The 18027-nt window shown below is 39.8% G+C and overlaps 1 protein-coding gene across 2 annotated transcripts in view; it reads right to left on the bottom strand.

The window, feature by feature from the left end:
* Positions 1-18027, bottom strand: part of CNTNAP5 (contactin associated protein family member 5) — a 1053040-nt gene that overhangs the window by 816906 nt on the left and 218107 nt on the right. For both annotated transcript variants that reach the window (XM_025277585.3, XM_044936563.2), the window contains exon 2: positions 5912-6016. In XM_025277585.3, coding sequence (XP_025133370.2) covers positions 5912-6016 — 105 coding nt within the window. The remainder of the gene's footprint in view (positions 1-5911; positions 6017-18027) is intronic.

The following is an 18027-nucleotide window of genomic DNA, read 5'->3' as shown; positions in this document are numbered from 1 at the left end:
TCAGACTTCTTTATTCACAGTCTGAGGGTACCCGTCTGCACACCTTTCCTATACTTTTCAGCTTTTGAGTTGATCTCTGCTTCAGATGTGCCAGCTTTACCAGATGTGGCTCCTTTCTTCCTGGTGTAGGTCAGAGATGTGCATGCTTGAGTTCTGAGCACACTGGAGGTGAAGTGGTCCTTCACTGCCTATGTTCAGTGCATGCCAAAGATGTATATGATTCCCAGGGGATGTGGCAGTTTTAAACGGTGTCTGAGGACTTGCAAGGGGCTTATCTTTGCGAAAGAGTTCAGCAGTGAGGACCCAGGAGGTTGCCACTGGGCACACTCATTTCAGTGATGGAGTCTTAGCTCTATAGAAGTGAAGGATTTTACAATGTGGATTCATCTGCTGCAGAAAACTAGCAAGTTACTTGACAAATGCATAGAAGGCTGAATGAGATAGTGTAGAAGGAAGTTGTGAAATCTTGGGATAAGTGAGTCAATGAATGAGTGAATGAAGTATATTAAAAGAAAATATAAATCTTGGAAATCAAAAAAGAGTTACAATTTGCCCTTTCAACATTATCCTGGGGCAATTTTTTACAAGTCTGCTCAAGGATTGCTTAATTCTCAAGGAGAAAGTACCTGTCATTTGGTTTTGCTATTCACTAACTTATTAGACCTTAGATATTATGAAAAGTGAAGTCGCTCAGTCTTGCCCAACTCTTTGAGGCCCCATGGACTGGAGCCCACCAGGCTCCTCCATCCATGGAATTTTCCAGACAAGAGTACTGGAGTGGGTTGTGATTTCCTTCTCCAGGGAATCTTCCTGACCCAGGGATTGAACCCAGGTCTCCCACATTGCAGGCATATGCTTTACCATCTGAGCCACCAGGGAAGCCCTAAATGTTATGAAGTTGCATGTTAACTCATAAATGTTTGTCCAATAGAGAAGTATAACCCTATAATTTTTATTATCCTGTAAGACATCAACTAGTTTTGTATCCATCTAGAGTTTTTATTCTAGTATTCTTTTTTTCCCTTGCTGTACCATACCATTTTTATCTATGAAATCAAGATAATAACAATAATAATACCTACATGGATAGTAATTGTGAGAATTAAGTTTATATGCCTTAATGATTTAGAACTGTGATGGCTCATGGTGAGTGCTACGTATATTGTTGTGATTTTTAGCTGTGTGCTGGTAGACAACAGCTGCTCACAGAAGGATTAGGAACTAGGCACAGGATCCATCCATACACAGAGGGGCCAAACCTGATAAGGACAACACTAGCAGCTCAGTCTTGTTCGATTCTTCGTGACTCTGGACGGTAGCCCAGCAGGCTTCTCTGTCCATGGAATTTTCCAGGCAAGAGTACTAGAGTGGGTTGCCATTTTCTACTCCAGGGGATCTTCCTGACCCAGGGATCGAACTAGTGTCTCTTGTGCTAAATAATTGCTTAATTATTTAGCACCTGGCTGCAAATTTGTTGTTGAAAACACTAAATGGAGAATTCAAATTGAAATCAAGATGTTCTTTGAAATGTCCTTGTTTTGATACATCTGACATTATCCTAGATTTCAAACCAGGTGGCACAGTTTGCTCTTTTGGGTATATTTGATGTCTTTTGTTTTCTAAAATAAAAAAAAAGTTTTAAAGGAAGACATGTAGAAAAAAGTGTTCATTAGACAGGGTTCTACTTCTAGGCCAGATGGCACAAAAGTCTGTGTTTAGGAGGCAAATTATTACTTTATGGTAATATTTTTCAATGTAAGTTAAAAATTACAATTTTCTCAACTTTATTTTAGAAAATAAATAACTTCTTTTTTTATTATAATCATACTATAATGCTTGTATTCTATGTATGTATTATACATATGTATGTATATGTACACATAATACTATATATACCCAGATATGCATACATGTATATGCGTTGTATATTTATTTTATTACATATGGATTGTGTATAATACACACATATATATATGTACACACTAGTTTTATATATGTATAAAACTAACCATGCATATATCTACCTTTCTCTCTATATATATGACTCTATGTATTATATCCAATCAAATGTGTTAAATCTCCTTATATATGCTACAATATACATATATGTGTGTATAAAATCCACACAATACATCAATTATATTGTGTATATAAATATATAGGACTTCGCAGGTGGCACAGTCCTGATAAGAATATGTCTGCCAATGCAGAAGTCACAAGAGACGCTAGCTCAATCCCTGGGAGAAAGATCCCCTGGAATAGGAAATGGCAACCCACTACAGTATTCTTGCCTGGAAAATTCTATGGACAGAGGAACCTGGTGGGCTACAGTCCATGGAGTTGCAAATAATTGGACACGACTGAGCACATGCATATACACACATAGATATATAAATATGTATATGACAGAATAATAAAAGTAGTACTACCACTAACCACAAATGTTAGCTATTCATTATATGATAATTTGTGTTATCCATGTATACTCTTTTTGAGTAGGGTTTGTGTCTATTTTTATCAGCTATGTGCCAGAGTTTTAGCAGAACCTGGCACATAGTAGGTATTCAATAAATATTAATAGGAAGACATGTTGTTCACAAATTCATTCAGTGTAGCAACCTTCAACTCTTGTTGCATTTTAGAATCACCTGGAAAGCTTGTATTTATTTTATTTATCAATATTTGTTCTTGGGTCCCATCCCAGACCATTCAGAATATCTGGAAGGTGGGACTAAGCATTGCTACTTATGAAGCTCTATTGGTTGCTCAGCTGGTAAAGAATCTACCTGCAATGCAGGAGACCCTGGCTTGATTCCTGGGTCAGGCTGATCCCTGAATAAGGAATAGGCTACTTACTCTAGTATTCTTGGGCTTCCCTGGTGACTCAGATGGTAAAGAATATGCCTACAAATCAGGAGACCTGGGTTCGATCCCTGGGTTGGGAAGATCCCCTGGAGGAGGGCATGGCAACCCACTCCAGTATTCTTGCCTGGAGAATCCCCATGGACAGAGAAGCCTGGTGGGCTATAGTCCATAGGGTTGCGAAGAATTGGACAATTGCTCAATTGTGATTGAGCAACTAAGCACATAGGTTATTCAGATGTCCAGCCATGAACGAGAGCTAGTAAGTTACTATCTCCTTGAGTCTGTGTTTAATTTCTGCTAAGGGTTACAGTTAGCCTGGTGAATGAAGGGAAGCTGTCAGCCCTGGGAGCGGTGCTGGATGGTGGATTCTAGACCACTGTATCCTGACTCTCTGACTGTATCTCCTGCATGGTGTTCCTGATTCAGAGTCTACCTGGGAGAAGAAAAAGTCAATTCCCTCTCCGCCTACGCGTGTGCTAGCCTTGGGCTCAGGCACCCAGACTCCCCTGTAAGTAGGATAATGATAATATAATGAAGCAGAGACATGTGTGTTCTCTCAATATCTGTTCATAAGGGTGGGTGAGTTGGGGGAGCTGACCTATTACCAGACTCACAGCTTCCCCAGAAACTCCCAAGAAGCTACCGAGGCCATCATGTCCTTCTGCCACTGCACAGTTGGGTGGGACTAAGATCAAATCTGGCCCAGGATGCCCTGTGGGAGAGCCTGTATTAAAATCTGCCAGATATCCCCAGGTGGTCCAGTGGATAAGAATCTACCTTCCAGTGCAGGGGGACTCGGGTTCGATCCCTAGTTTGGGAAGATTCCACATGCCTTGGAGCAACTAAAGCCATGTGCCACAACTACTGAACCTGTGTGTCCTAGAGCCCATGCTCTGCCACAAGAGAAGCCACTGCAATGAGAAGCCTACGAACTGCAACTAGAGAAAGCCCACACACAGCAGTGAAGGTCCAGTGCAAAGATAAATAAATAAATAAAACTTGCCAATCTGTGTTTCTTACTGAAATGATAAGTGAAACTCCCAGTCCCAGTCTCTCACTACCCTGCAGTGAAAAGGAACTTTTGAATATGTGAGTCTGTTCTCTGTGTGCACATGAGGCTTTAAGGCAGGTATTACTGGTTCACATTACAGATAAAAGAAACTGGGTTGAGAGCAGGTAAGCGACCTGCAGTTGCTAACCGAACCTGTAAGCAAATACCATCTTCAGCATTTGAACTCTGGCAGATTAGTTCCCAAACCCCTTTTTTTCTTTCTAATACATCCCTCTTTAACCTGTGTTAATAAATCAATTTGCTAGTGTTGTGGTTAGGAGCAAAACTGTGGATTCAGCTGACTTAAATTGTAGTACATACATTTTCCCTTCTTAATCTCATCATTTTAGGCACCTTATGCAACTTCTCTGAGCCTCAGAAAGCCTACCTGAAGGTAAAAGGTAATAATGCTTACCTTACAGTATCTTTGTGGAGACTAAATACTGTAATATAGGTGAAATGTTTTATAAAATCTTTGGCACAGAGACTTCATGAAAAGGCATTGTGAGCACAAAATTGTTATCAATATTTTCTTCCTGAGTCTTTGATTGGCTATTCTTTTCCCTTTAGAATAACATTCTTAAACTCCTTTCTCAACAAACATAAAATTCACTAAGTTTTAAATTATTGATCCCATTATCCCCAGAATACTTGTGATGTGTAGTATGAAACAACTGACAATATATAAATAAAAATGACAAATCAAACTCACTATGAATGGAGATTCAAAACTAGAAATTAGGGACTTCCCTGGTGGTCTCTTTGCCAACTGGGCAGCCCCTAACAACAGTGGGGCTAATTAACTAGTGGACCACTAATTAACTAGTGGTCCAGTGGTTAAGAATTCACCTGTCAATTCCGGGGACACAGGTTCAGTTCCTATTTGGGGAACTAAGATCCTACAGGCCACAGGACAACTGAGCCCAAAAACTCTGCAACTATTGAGCTCACATGTTCTAGAGGCTTTGTTCCTCTACTAGAGAAGCCCACACACTGCAGTGAGAGAAAACCTGCGTGCTGCAACGAAGACCCAGCACAGTCGGAAAAATAAAATAAAATAAAAAAAAGCTGGCCTCTTTAAAAACTCAGAAATTGATGTGCTAGCAAATTAAATCATTCTTTGCTTTATAAAAACAATATCAATATCATGACAATGAATTAGGACTTAACTCCCAAATATAAAGATGGATCAACATTGGAAAACTTACTAATGTGATTAACCTCATATATAAGTGGGAAAATATAGTCAAGATCAATTAACGTGAACTCTACTAGACCAGTGTACCTCTTAGAAAAAGACTTTAGTGAGTTCACTAGATGTGTAAATAAATAAATATCATGAGATATTTAAAGCTTTTGGAAATTAAAAAATTCAACTACAGAACAATATATATATATATTATAAATATGATTTAACTATATCTCTCTAGATATCCATCACCATATTTGTTAAAGGAATTTCATATAACATTAGTTAAAGGTGTCTGCTCTTCCTTTGCTCATATATTGTAAGAATACACAATCAACCTTTAACCATAGCTGTCTCTAGAGGGTTGCATTACATATTTTTGAATTTAAAAGCTTTCACTTAATACTGTTTTATATTTTTAAAACTATAAACAGTTATTTTATTGTAAAAATTAAAACTACTGAAGAAAAAATCTTGATAGATTTCATTCTTTCTATGATAAAATGCTATAATAATAATATATTTGATAGTTATTTATGTTGATGCATGAAATATAAAAATAAGGCAAATTAAAATTTTTTTCACAAAGGCATCTTATGATAATCAAAGAAAAATAAGGTGGATTTAGGGAACACTAACCAGTATACTTTGAATATGCATGATGTGCTGGGAAGCATGGTTTTATTCCATTTTAATCTCTCTCTACCCATTCTTCTCTTGAACACTGCTCTTGGACATGATTCCAGAACATTGAGAGGTCTGTGTGCTTATTCAGCACTTGCCTTTAGAGTTTGCCACCTACTCACCAACTCTTCGGTTGAGCTGAGCTGGGCTGTGAGTACCAGTGAGGTCTGAGGAACTGGAAAAAGCCATTGGAGAGAGCAAGGATGCTAATGGGTCATCACAGTTGTCTAGAACAAAAGAGGAGAGAGAGAAAAAAATTCATTAGCAAGAAGTATTTCATTAAGAGAGGACTCAAGGAATTAACCACCACTACTTATGAGCTACCTGCTCTGAACAAAGCTGGTACTCATTGTTTCCATGTGGTGTTTCATCTCCTTCTCACAAAAACCTTGAAAAGACTAAGGTTAAATCTCTCACAGTTGGGGAAACTCAAGTTCAGACATGTTTCATAGTTTGTCCAAGGTTGGAAATCTAGAAAATAGTGTGGCCAAAATTTTTGCCCAGATTTGTCTAACTGAAAATCCAACTATCGCTTCATTTCTTTAATCAGCCACTTGAACAAAGTCTCAAGTTATGGCTAGTGAGCTTTTTTTTATAAAGGGGAGAATATTTAAAATGGGGAACACTGTTTACTCTCACATCTTCAGTTTCTAAAGACTCTTGTAATAGTTTTATTTAGAGGGACACAATAATTTAGAATGTCTCACTCCCAGTTGCATGAAAGTCTTTGGAAAATGAGTTACTAATTTTAATAATTCATATCTATTCTATGAAATAATAGAGAATAGCCCTCGATCTTTTACAATCTTGAATCTGACATTTCCTTCAATAGCTACCCTTCCAGTCTTCCCTAAATGTGGTAGATAATCTTTCTAAGTCTTCTTTGATCCTGCTCAGATGGGGCCCATGGACAGAGATGTGGTCTTGACAATGTAGATATTCTCCTCTGATCGCCCTGACTATTCAATCCCATGTACAGGACTCTGCTCTTTACCAGCATATTGGCCATTTAAAGAGTTAGTTTTTAGGTGCTTCCCAGATGGTGCTAGTGGTAAAGAACCTGCCTGCCAATGCAGGAGATGTAAGAGACAGGGTTTGAGTCCTGGGTCAGAAAGATCCCCTGGAGGAGGAAATGGTAACCCACACCAGTATTCTTGCCTGGAGGTTCTGCATGGACAGAGGAGCCTGGTGGGCTACAGTCCATGGCGTGGCAAAGAGTTGAACATGACTGAAGTGACTTAGCACACAAAGAGTTTGCAATCATTCATTTATTTGCATTCACCAACAGGTAACATACTCTTTGTGGGATCTTAGCAAATAATCTGCCATATAAAAGGCTTTCAATAAAGGTTTATTCAAAGAATGAAATAAATGAGTAAAGGAAGGAATGAATAAAGGAAGGAATCAATCAGTCAATCCACAGAACAGTACCAACACTCTTACCACTTTTTTGTACAATTGATCTTAGAGAATACTGCAAAATGAGTCCATGAAATCTAGATATACCTCAGTCAAAACAAGTTTGAAACGTTATTCAGTTTGAAGGTCAACTTTGTGGTATCAAAGGCTCTCAGGAAGAGGTGAGATGACATTTTTAAAAGGAAATGTACATATGACTATGAGGATGCTTGTTTACCCAGCAAATTCTTAGAGAGCAGTATTTCATCTAATTGCACAAAAATTAATGAGAAACATAAGGATTGAATTTTTCTTTGTTCAATGTGCTAAAAAAAATTAACTGGCAAATTATATTTTAAGTTTTTCCCAAACACAAATGTATGAAAAATATTTTGAGGTATTTGACAGACACAAAATACAGCCAGAATCTAACTGAAGAGTAATAACACTAAAATCAGAGCTAAGAGCACCTCTGCAGTTATGGTCATTCTGCAAACAGAAAGCAGAACTCAGGGGCCATATTATTGCAGGCTAAGATGCAGGTGAGGGGGATGCATGCACCCTTCCAACACACTTGTCGGGAAGCATGAATCTGCTACTGTATTTAATGTTAAAAACAATTTGAACATAATGGAAATATTCCATTTGCTTATGCTGGATTTATCATCAGGAAACCAATGAATGCCAAAGCTTGAGCCCAACTGAACCTGAGCCCCAGAGGAATATACCATACACATGCACACACACACACACACACGAAACTCCACAAAGCATTTCTCTTTGCAGCTATGCTATGAACCTTACCCACAACAGTGGCTACAGTTACCCTCTAATTTCAGATAACATCCCTCCACTCCATCTGGACATGACTGAGTGGCTAATACACACATAACCCTTCCAAATAACTCACAACCCTTCTAACACCCACTTCTGAAGCAAACTGAAAGGTGATAAGGTGGAAGGTGAAGTCGCTCAGTCGTGTCTGACTCTTTGCAACCCCACGGACTGTAGCCTACCAGTCTCTTCCGTCCATGGGGTTTTCCAGGCGAGAGTACTGAAGCGGGTTGCCATTTCATTCTCCAGAGGATCCTCCCGACACAGGGATCGTACCCAGGTCTCCCGCATTGTAGGCAGCCGCTTTACCATCTGAGCCACCAGAGAAGTCTGAAGCAAACTGAAGAACTTTCCAAAGCCAAGAGCCATATTTATTAGGGCTTCCCTAGTGGCTCAGACAGTAAAGAATCTGCCTGCAATGCAGGAGATCTGGGTGCGATCCCTGGGTTGAGAATGTCCCCTGGAAAAGAGAATGGCTACACACTCTAGTATTCTTGCCTGGAGAATACGATGGACGGGGAGCCTGGAGAGTCTAGTCCATGAGACTCTGATGCTGGGAAGGATAGAGGGCATAAGGAAAAGGGGGTGACAGAATCTGAGATGGTTGGATAGTGTCATTGACTCAATGGACACGAGTTTGAGCAAACTTCGGAAAATAGTGAAGGACAGGGAAGCTTGGTGTGCTGCATTCCATGTGGTCTCAAACAGTCAGACATGACTTGGCAACTGAACAACAACTTTTTATTCTAGTATTTATGCATTTCTTAAACATATAACATATGTAAAACACTGTTACCATTTTTTTTCAACATTTTTAAATTGATGGATAGTGGATTTACAATGTTGTGTTAATTCCTGGTATACAGCAAAGTGATTCAGTTGTATGTATACATATATGTTATTTTTTATATTATTTTTCATTATAGTTTATTATACAGTAGGATCTTGCTGGTACTGCTAACATTTTTATTAGATCTTTTATGGGTTTTTTTTCATGTGTCACTGATGACATTTTTGAGTATTGTGCTTCCTAATCCCACTTTTTCCCTAAGTGAATTGATCTAATCTAAACTGAAGTGATCTAATCATTTCAATGTAATTCAGCCCAATAAATATTTATAGGGTCCCACATTATGCTTGACCTTAAATAGGCATTGGAGATACATTTGAGTAAAACTGAATCTCAGACTTCAAGAAGTTCAGAGACTGTTTAGAAATATGAGGACATAATCAAATTCAATAAATGGATGAGACAGTTGAGGAGAATTTCATCATTACACCCAAGTCAGTTTCACGGGTACTTAATGGCTCAGACATCCAGGTGAATAGTCTTTCTCATCTCCTCCACCCCTGTGCAGTGAGTGCCCTTTTCCACCAGGTCTTGGGAGAAGCGTTCATGCCCACTGGCCTCCTGACACCAGCGACTATTTCTCCATGGCCCAGTTCCTTTTCTGAAATGTACCTTCCTTGTATCTCCATTTGTGGGGGTCAATGTTTCCATTTTGGGTATTGGTAAACCCGTTGGAAACAATCTGTGTTAATAGAAAGGTCCAGAGGAGATTCATCAGAACATCTTTTCTCATGGACCCAGGACACTGCAGTGGCTTTTAGAAAAGGAGACTGAGCTATCGCTCTCCTATCTCTGAAAGTGATAAGAATCAGAAAGTTTCCAATGAGAAAGGAAGAAAGACCTTCCCTCTCAGGCCAATAAGTACTTTCCTTTTTCTTCTTTATATCAAATGAACAGACTTGACAACTCACCTAAACTGAGAATAGACCAAGACTCAAAGTGGTAACCAAATTACCCTTTGTCATTAGGAATTAAGAATTTGTTTATATAAGCATTCTCAATCCAGCAATGTGCATTATTTTTAGACCTGTCCTAAACAGGGGAAGGGTTTCCTCTGTGGCTCAGATGGTAAAGAATCTGCCTGCAATGCACAAGACCCAGGTTCAATTCCTGGGTCAGGAAGATGCCCTGGAGAAGGGAATGGGAACCCACTCGAGTATTCTTGCTTGGAGAATTCCATTAACAGAGGAGACTGATGATGGACTACAGTCCATGGGGTCTCAAAGAGTCAGACACAACTGAATGACTAGCACACACACAAGCACAAAGAGGAAAAACAATACAGCATAAATGAGGACAGCACAGTTGACACTTAAATAACATGGGTTTGAATAGTATGGGTCCACTTGTATCAGAATTATTTTAGAGAGGAGTATACTTTTTTTTTTTTTGAGTTTTAAAATTTAATATATATTTTCTAAAAAAATAATTATTTTTTATTGGAGTGTATCTGACTCACAATGTTGTTCTAATTTCAGGCTTACACCAAAGTGAGTCAGTTATACATACACATGTACCATTTTCCAAATTATTTTCCCATTTAGATTATTAGAGGGTTTTTTTTTTTTTTCCAATAAATAAGAAGTATGGTGTTAAAAGTCCATGGTTGGTTGAAAACACAGATGCAGAATCTGATTTTCCCAATGTGTTTGGGGTATTCAGCCCTCAGCCTATATTCTTCAAGAGTGAACTGTAATTAATTTTTTAAAAATTCTGCCTTTGGGACCACTTGGTATCATGGACAGCATCAGGATGACTAAGGTTGCAAGCTTCCCATTCTAGACGGGTTTATTCTCTTGCCTTGGTGACTCCAGAAAACATATTCCAATTCAATGAGCCCACAAAATTGACTTATCTCTGCCACATCTAGCCACAGAATCACTTTACAGATGGAATGAGAAGATATGGACAAAGTTCCCTTTAAAAGATAAAGCACAGAATGAGCCCAGGAAACAGTATATTAATTGTGTGTAATATCTGCTTGCAATCCAGAGCAACCATTTTCAACAATTTTATTCTTGAGAATCTCGTGTCTATGTTAGAAAACCTGCACAAGAATTGATGTCACCAAAAGTTCTTTGCACTAAAGGTTTGTGGTCAACCTGATGAGAAGAAGGAAAGAAGTGGAAGGGAGAGAAGGGTTGAAAACAGCATTGCACCAGGCAGTCCTTCCCTTCTGCAGATTGGCAGCCTTTCTGAGACTAGGCCGATCGCAGTAAACACATGGCAGGGAAGGAAAGACACAAAGCACCATCTGTTTCACCATCCCTTCAGGCTTTAAATAAGCAGGCCCATGTTGTTGAATTTTAGGCACCACTCATGTCTCAGCCTTCTGACAGTGTGTTTGCATGCTAAATCCATCAGTCGGTACTTCCGAAAGTGTGGTGGATGTTTATCTGTATTTACAGGAAGAGAGAGGAAAGGGTGAAGAAATCTGAGGAGGGAGAGAGATGTTTGAAATGTAGGAAAAACATAAGGCGGGACTAGAAGTCAGGTTTCCTGCGGAACATGGAAACTGAGAGACACCATGACTAGTTTTCTAGAAATGAACCATGCTTCACAGATCCATTGGCATAGTAGAATATTTTCAAAATATTCCCTGAAAAAGACCATTCAAAGATGTGCTGCAAAAATCAGGGGGAATTAAAACCCTAGTTAAAATGCAAACTTCTATTCACATTTTTGGAGCCTCTCTGTTGGTTCAGCCGTAAAAAATCTGCTCGTCAATGCATGAGACATGGGTTCAACCCCTGAGTCAGGAAGATCCCTTGGAGAAGGAAATGACAACCCACTCCAGGATTCTTGCCTGGGAAAACCAATGGACAGAGGAGCCTGAAGGGCATCAGTCCATGGAGTCACAAAAGAGTCGGACACAGTTTAGCGACAGAACACCAACAATTCACATTTCTATTCTCCATTTTTCTTCAACAGATAATTTTATGGTTGTCTTGTTTTTTTTTACACCATAAAGGCCACCTCAAAATGCATCTCAAGCCTAGGCAGATAAAAATCCATAAGTATAAATGTGACCATTCATATTATAACATCCAGCTCTTCCAATCAATGGATGTTGGATGCTCCTAGTCCTATTTGCAAATGATGTAGCCCTACATTCACAGACTGAGATGGTGTTTAAACCAGAAGGAACCTCTGAAAGTAAGGAATTCAATCCCTTCAATTACAAACGAAGACCTCGGGGTGTAGGAGATGACAGGCCTGCTTAGGACTGGTCAGTTAATTAACGGACTGGCCCGGGTAGAAATTCAAGTTTGCTCAACCCCAGATGGTGACCACTAGGTCAGAATTATGCCACCTGTGCATAAGTCTGGTAACCATTAGTTATATCATTCTTCATAGGATTTGTTTTAACAAATGATTTATTTTCTGCTAAAGGAAGGGTATAGTTTCATTTCCTGGATAACAGAAAAACTTTGAAAAATAGTGCATAATTCTCATAAGAATTTGCATTCTTTCTCATTTATTCTTGCCTTCTTTACTTCTTTGACACTCCACCAAAAGAGGGGAGGAAAGCCCGCAAAGGGAGAATAAGTGAAAGAAATGTATCTGTTTCCTTATTAATGTTTGTAGGCATATTCATGGGAAGCATTTTCTTTGGAATAAGTGGGGATAGTTTTCCCCTCAATATACATGTATGTGTAAATATTAAAGGTCTTCTTTGACATTAATTAAAAGGTAAAGACACAGAAGAGAATTCTGAATAAATATGATATTTACACAGCTTCTGAGAAATTATCATTGACTCTTTAAGCTGGTTCTACTTTAAGTAACGTTTTTGTTTGCCAATGTATATTTTTATTCATTATTATTAAAATACCAATAGAGTTACAGATGGTAACTGAAGTTAAATTGTGAGCATCGCCTTGATTACCAGAGTAAATTGTCTGTATATGGGGATTTGGAGCTTAAGGGATTCACTGTATTTATAGGTGAGATAAAATTCCTCTTAGCATTATGCACTTAATGGCCCACTTTGTTTAAAAGACATAAAGCAGGCATTTTGTGTAGTGCCTACAATGAGGCTTAGAAGTGTCAATTCATGCTTTTAGCTTCATTTGTTTTCTTACCTTGTTACCTATAATTTCACTTAGCAAACAACACAAATAAATACTATAATATTACTCTTGACTCTGACCCTATCCCCGTTTTCCACAGTGAAATCCTAAAAGATAAATTACTCTAAAATGCGCAGACCAAGAAACATGGCTCTCTGAAATGAATCATTAAAGGAAGGTCAAACCTTCTCTGTCCTGACATCCATCTCCACCATAATGCAGTGCTACTTGCCTTTTGATTATCTGCTGAATACACATGGTTGTGCTCTTTGCCATGGGAGGACAGAATTAAGTCAAGGACATAGACCCTAAGTTCAAGAAGCCAAGCATGTACTTTGGGTTAAAAGACAATCCATTAATTTGTATAAAGTGCCTAATGTGTATGATGAGTTACATGCCGGAGACCTTTTGCTTGGGATCCAGGAATCCTGGGTCCTCTTTTCTCTTCACTGTGAATTGCTTTCATTTTTATCTTTATTGTTTCAGATTCCTCCACTGCAAACGGCAGAGGTAACTGTTCATTTGTTCAATCAACAGACTTTAACAGGGCACATTCTAGGTGTCAGAGTTTCTGTCAGGCTTTCAAGATAGCAAAAGCAATTTTAACCAATTCCTCTACCATAGTAGAAATGGATACACTCCTCACTGCTTCACAGTCGTGACTGGTAATGGATAGGGGTGTAGACAGGGCATCACAAAGGAGACTGGTCCTGTCCAGGGATTAACAAGATGGCTCTGGAATATTTTCTTGGCTTTAAAAATCATTCTATTCAAGATTTTAGGAAAGACTTGGTTTAGAGGTACTGATCTTCACTTATAAGTTGCTTGCTAGGAATTTATCATAATCAAACCCAGTAAGACAATAACAATACTTTGGCCACCTGATGCAAAGAGCCAACTCATTAGAAAAAAACCCTGATGCTGGGAAAAACTGAAGGCAGGTGGAGAAGCAGACAACAGAGGATAAGATGACTGGATGGCCTCACTGCCTCAAGGGACGTGGGTTTTGAGCAAACTCCGGGAGATGGTGAAGGACAGGGAAGCCTGGCATGCTGCAGTCCATGGGGTCACAAAAAGTCAGACACAACTGAGCGACTGAACAACAACAAGACAAGAACAAGGCAGCATAGGTAGCCATAATTCTGTCCGGCATCTGGGGCAGCCCCCCTTTCTAGGTGTCCAGCAGTCACTGTGGTACAGCCAGGGGTAGACATCACTCATTCTGGATGGCTCAGCAACCTACAAGTTTCTCTGTTCTTTTCACACTCCATTCAGTGTCCAAACTGAACATGACTGAAGTCTGTGTGACTCTGTACACATTGTCTGTCTGAACATTTGCTTCCCATCCCTAAAATGATGGCAGAAATGCATCAAAGACTGTCAAGGGCCAGTCTCCCAGTTGATTGTCTTGTGTGAGTTTAGCTCTTTCCTCCTTGGTTTTTTTAAGAACACCTGTACACAAGTATCCCATAATTAGCCCAAACAAAATGGCTCCAAAATATACTTGCCCAGCAATAAGTTCATCTCTAGCATTTTTCTAGCAGAAATAGGGTCCAATTGTAGAGAACAAACTTATGGTTACCAAACAGGAAAGACAGAGTGGGATGAATTGATAAATTGGGACTGACAGAAACATAAAAATATTTAAAATGGGCTTCCCTTGTGGCTCAGCTAGTAAAGAATTCACCTGCAAAGCAGGAGACCTGGGTTTGATCCCTGAGTTGGGAAGATCCCCTGGAGAAGGGAAAGGCTACTCACTCAGTATTCTGGCCTGAACAATTCCATGGACTGTATATGTCTTGATGATAGAGAAAGAGAAGAGTGAAAAAGCTGGCTTAAAACACAAAATTCAAAGAACTAAGATCATGGCATCCAGTCCCATCATTTCATGGCAAATAGATGAAGAAACAATGGAAACAGTGACAGACTGTATTTTTGGGGGCTCCAAAATTACTGGAGATGGTGACTGCAGCCATGAAATTAAAAGACACTTGCTCCTTGGAAGAAAAGTTATGACCAACCTAGACAGCACATTAAAAACCAGAGACATTACTTTGGCAACAAAGGTCCATCTAGTCAAGGCTATGGTTTTTCCAGTAATCATGTATGGATGAGAGAGTTCGACTATAAAGAAAGCTGAGTGCTGAAGAATTAACACTTTTGAACTATGACTTGAAGAAGACTCTTGAGAGTCCCTTGAATTGCAAGGAGATCCAGGAGTCCATCCTAAAGGAGATCAGTCCTGGGTATTCACTGGAATGGCTGATGTTGAAGCTGAAACTCCAATACTTTGGCCACCTGATGTGAAGAGCTGACTCATTTGAAAAGACCCTGATGCTGGGAAAGTTTGAAGGCAGGAGTAGAAGGGGATGACAGAGGATGAGATGGTTGGATGGCATCACCGACTCAATGGACATTAGTGTGAGTAAACTCCAGGAGTTGCTGATGGACAGGGAAAGCTGGCATGCTGCAGACCATGGGATAGCAGAGATTCAGACATGACTGAGCGACTGAACTGAACTGATGTACAAAATATTTTAAATAGATAACTAATGAGAACTTACTGTATATCATTCAGTTCAGTCGCTCAGTCGTGTCCGACTCTTTGCAACCCCATGAATCACAGGCCTCCCTGTCCATCACCAACTCCCGGAGTTCACCCAGACTCACGTCCATCAAGTCAGTGATGCCATCCAGCCATCTCACCCTCTGTTGTCCTCTTCTCCTCCTGCCCCCAATCCCTCCCAGCATCAGAGTCTTTTCCAATGAGTCAACTCTTCGCATGAGGTGGCCAAAGTACTGGAGTTTCAGCTTGAGCATCATTCCTTCCAAAGAAATCCCAGGGCTGATCTCCTTCAGAATGGACTGGTTGGATCTCCTTGCACTCCAAGGGACTCTCAAGAGTCTTCTCCAACACCACAGTTCAAAAGCATCAATTCTTTGGTGCTCAGCCTTCTTCACAGTCCAACTCTCACATTCATACATGACCACAGGAAAAACAATAGCCTTGACTAGACGAACCTTTGTTGGCAAAGTAATGTCTCTGCTTTTGAATATGCTATCTAGGTTGGTCATAACTTTCCTTCCAAGGAGTAAGCATCTTTTAATTTCATGGCTGCAATCACCATCTGCAGTGATTTTGGAGCTCCCAAAAATAAAGTCTGACACTGTTTCCACTGTTTCCCCATCTCTTTCCCATGAAGTGATGGGACTGGATGCCATGATCTTCGTTTTCTGAATGTTGAGCTTTAAGCCAACTTTTTCACTCTCCACTTTCTCCTTCATCAAGAGGCTTTTTAGTTCCTCTCCACTTTCTGCCATAAGGGTGGTGTCATCTGCATATCTGAGGTTATTGATATTTCTCCCGGCAATCTTGATTCCAGCTTGTGTTTCTTCCAGTCCAGCGTTTCTCATGATGTACTCTGCATATAAGTTAAATAAGCAGGGTGACAATATACAGCCTTGATGTACTCCTTTTCCTATTTGGAACCAGTCTGTTGTTCCATATCCAGTTCTAACTGTTGCTTCCTGACCTGCATACAAATTTCTCAAGAGAAACCTGCATACAAATTTCCTGAAAGATGATGCTGTGAAAGTGCTGCACTCAATATGCCAGCAAATTTGGAGAATGCAGCAGTGGCCACAGGACTGGAAAAGGTCAGTTATCATTCCAATCCCAATGCCAAAGAATGCTCAAACTACCGCACAATTGCATTCATCTCACACACTAGTAAAGTAATGCTCAAAATTCTCCAAGCCAAGCTTCAGCAATATGTGAACCGTGAACTTCCTAATGTTCAAGCAGAGGAACCAGAGATCAAATTGCCAACATCCGCTGGATCATGGAAAAAGCAAGAGAGTTCCAGAAAAACATGTATTTCTGTTTTATTGACTATGCCAAAGCCATTGACTGTGTAGATCACAATAAACTGTTGAAAATTCTGAAAGAGATGGGAATACCAGACCACTGTATATCATAGGGAAGTCTATTTGATGCTCTCTGGTGACCTAAATGGAGGGAAATCTAAAAAAGAGGATATATGTACACACATGGCTAATTTACTTTGCTGTACAATAGAAACTAACACAACAGTGTAAAGCAACTACACTCCAATAAAAGTCAATAAAAAACACAGATCAAATAGAAAAATATATACATACTTTCCCAAATATTTTTTCTCTCTGATTACTTCCTTTTCCCTACTGCCACTGATTTTTTTTTTTTTTTTTTCAGGTTAGGAATAGCATGTTCACAATTGATTGCTTTGCTTTATTTTTTTTATTATTACTTTTCTATTCTTAACTTTAGGAGAAGGTGATGGCACCCCACTCCAGTACTTTTGCCTGGAAAATCCCATGGATGGAGGAGCCTGGTAGGCTGCAGTCCATGGGGTCGCTAAGAGTCGGACACGACTGAGCGACTTCGCTTTCACTTTTCACTTGCATGCATTGGAGAAGGAAATGACCACCCACTCCAGTGTTCCTGCCTGGAGAATCCCAGGGACGGGGGAGCCTGGTGGCTGCCGTCTATGGGGTCATACAGAGTCGGACACAACTGAAGTGACTTAGCATAGCATAGCATAGCATTCTTAACTTTAATTTATCAATGACTTAATCGAATTAAAAATGTTTCCTAAGCTCCTTAGATAGAAGCTATATGATATACTGCTGCTGCTGCTGCTAAGTCACTTCAGTTGTGTCCGACTCTGCGCGACCCCATAGATGGCAGCTCACCAGGCTCCCCGGCCCCTGGGATTCTCCAGGCAAGAACACTGGAGTGGGTTGCCATTTCCTTCTCCAATGCATGAGAGTGAAAAGTGAAAGTAAAGTCGCTCAGTCGTGTCCGACTCTTAGCGACCCCAGGGACTGCAGCCTTCGAAGCTCCTCCATCCATGGGATTTTCCAGGCAAGAGTACTGGAGTGGGGTGCCATTGCTTTCTCCATATGATATACTACTCATATGTAAGCTATAAAGTGTCATGCTGAGCAAGGATTTTTTTAAATTATAGTACTTAACATCAGGGACGATGTAAATTTCCAATAAATTTTTGTTTAGAGAAAAGGTGAAAGTTATAAGTCCTAT

The sequence above is a fragment of the Bubalus bubalis genome, chromosome 2, assembly GCF_019923935.1.
Source record: "Bubalus bubalis isolate 160015118507 breed Murrah chromosome 2, NDDB_SH_1, whole genome shotgun sequence".
Lineage (NCBI taxonomy): Eukaryota > Metazoa > Chordata > Mammalia > Artiodactyla > Bovidae > Bubalus > Bubalus bubalis.
The sequence above is the reverse complement of the archived record's forward strand: the minus strand, read 5'-3'. Positions and strand labels throughout refer to the sequence as shown.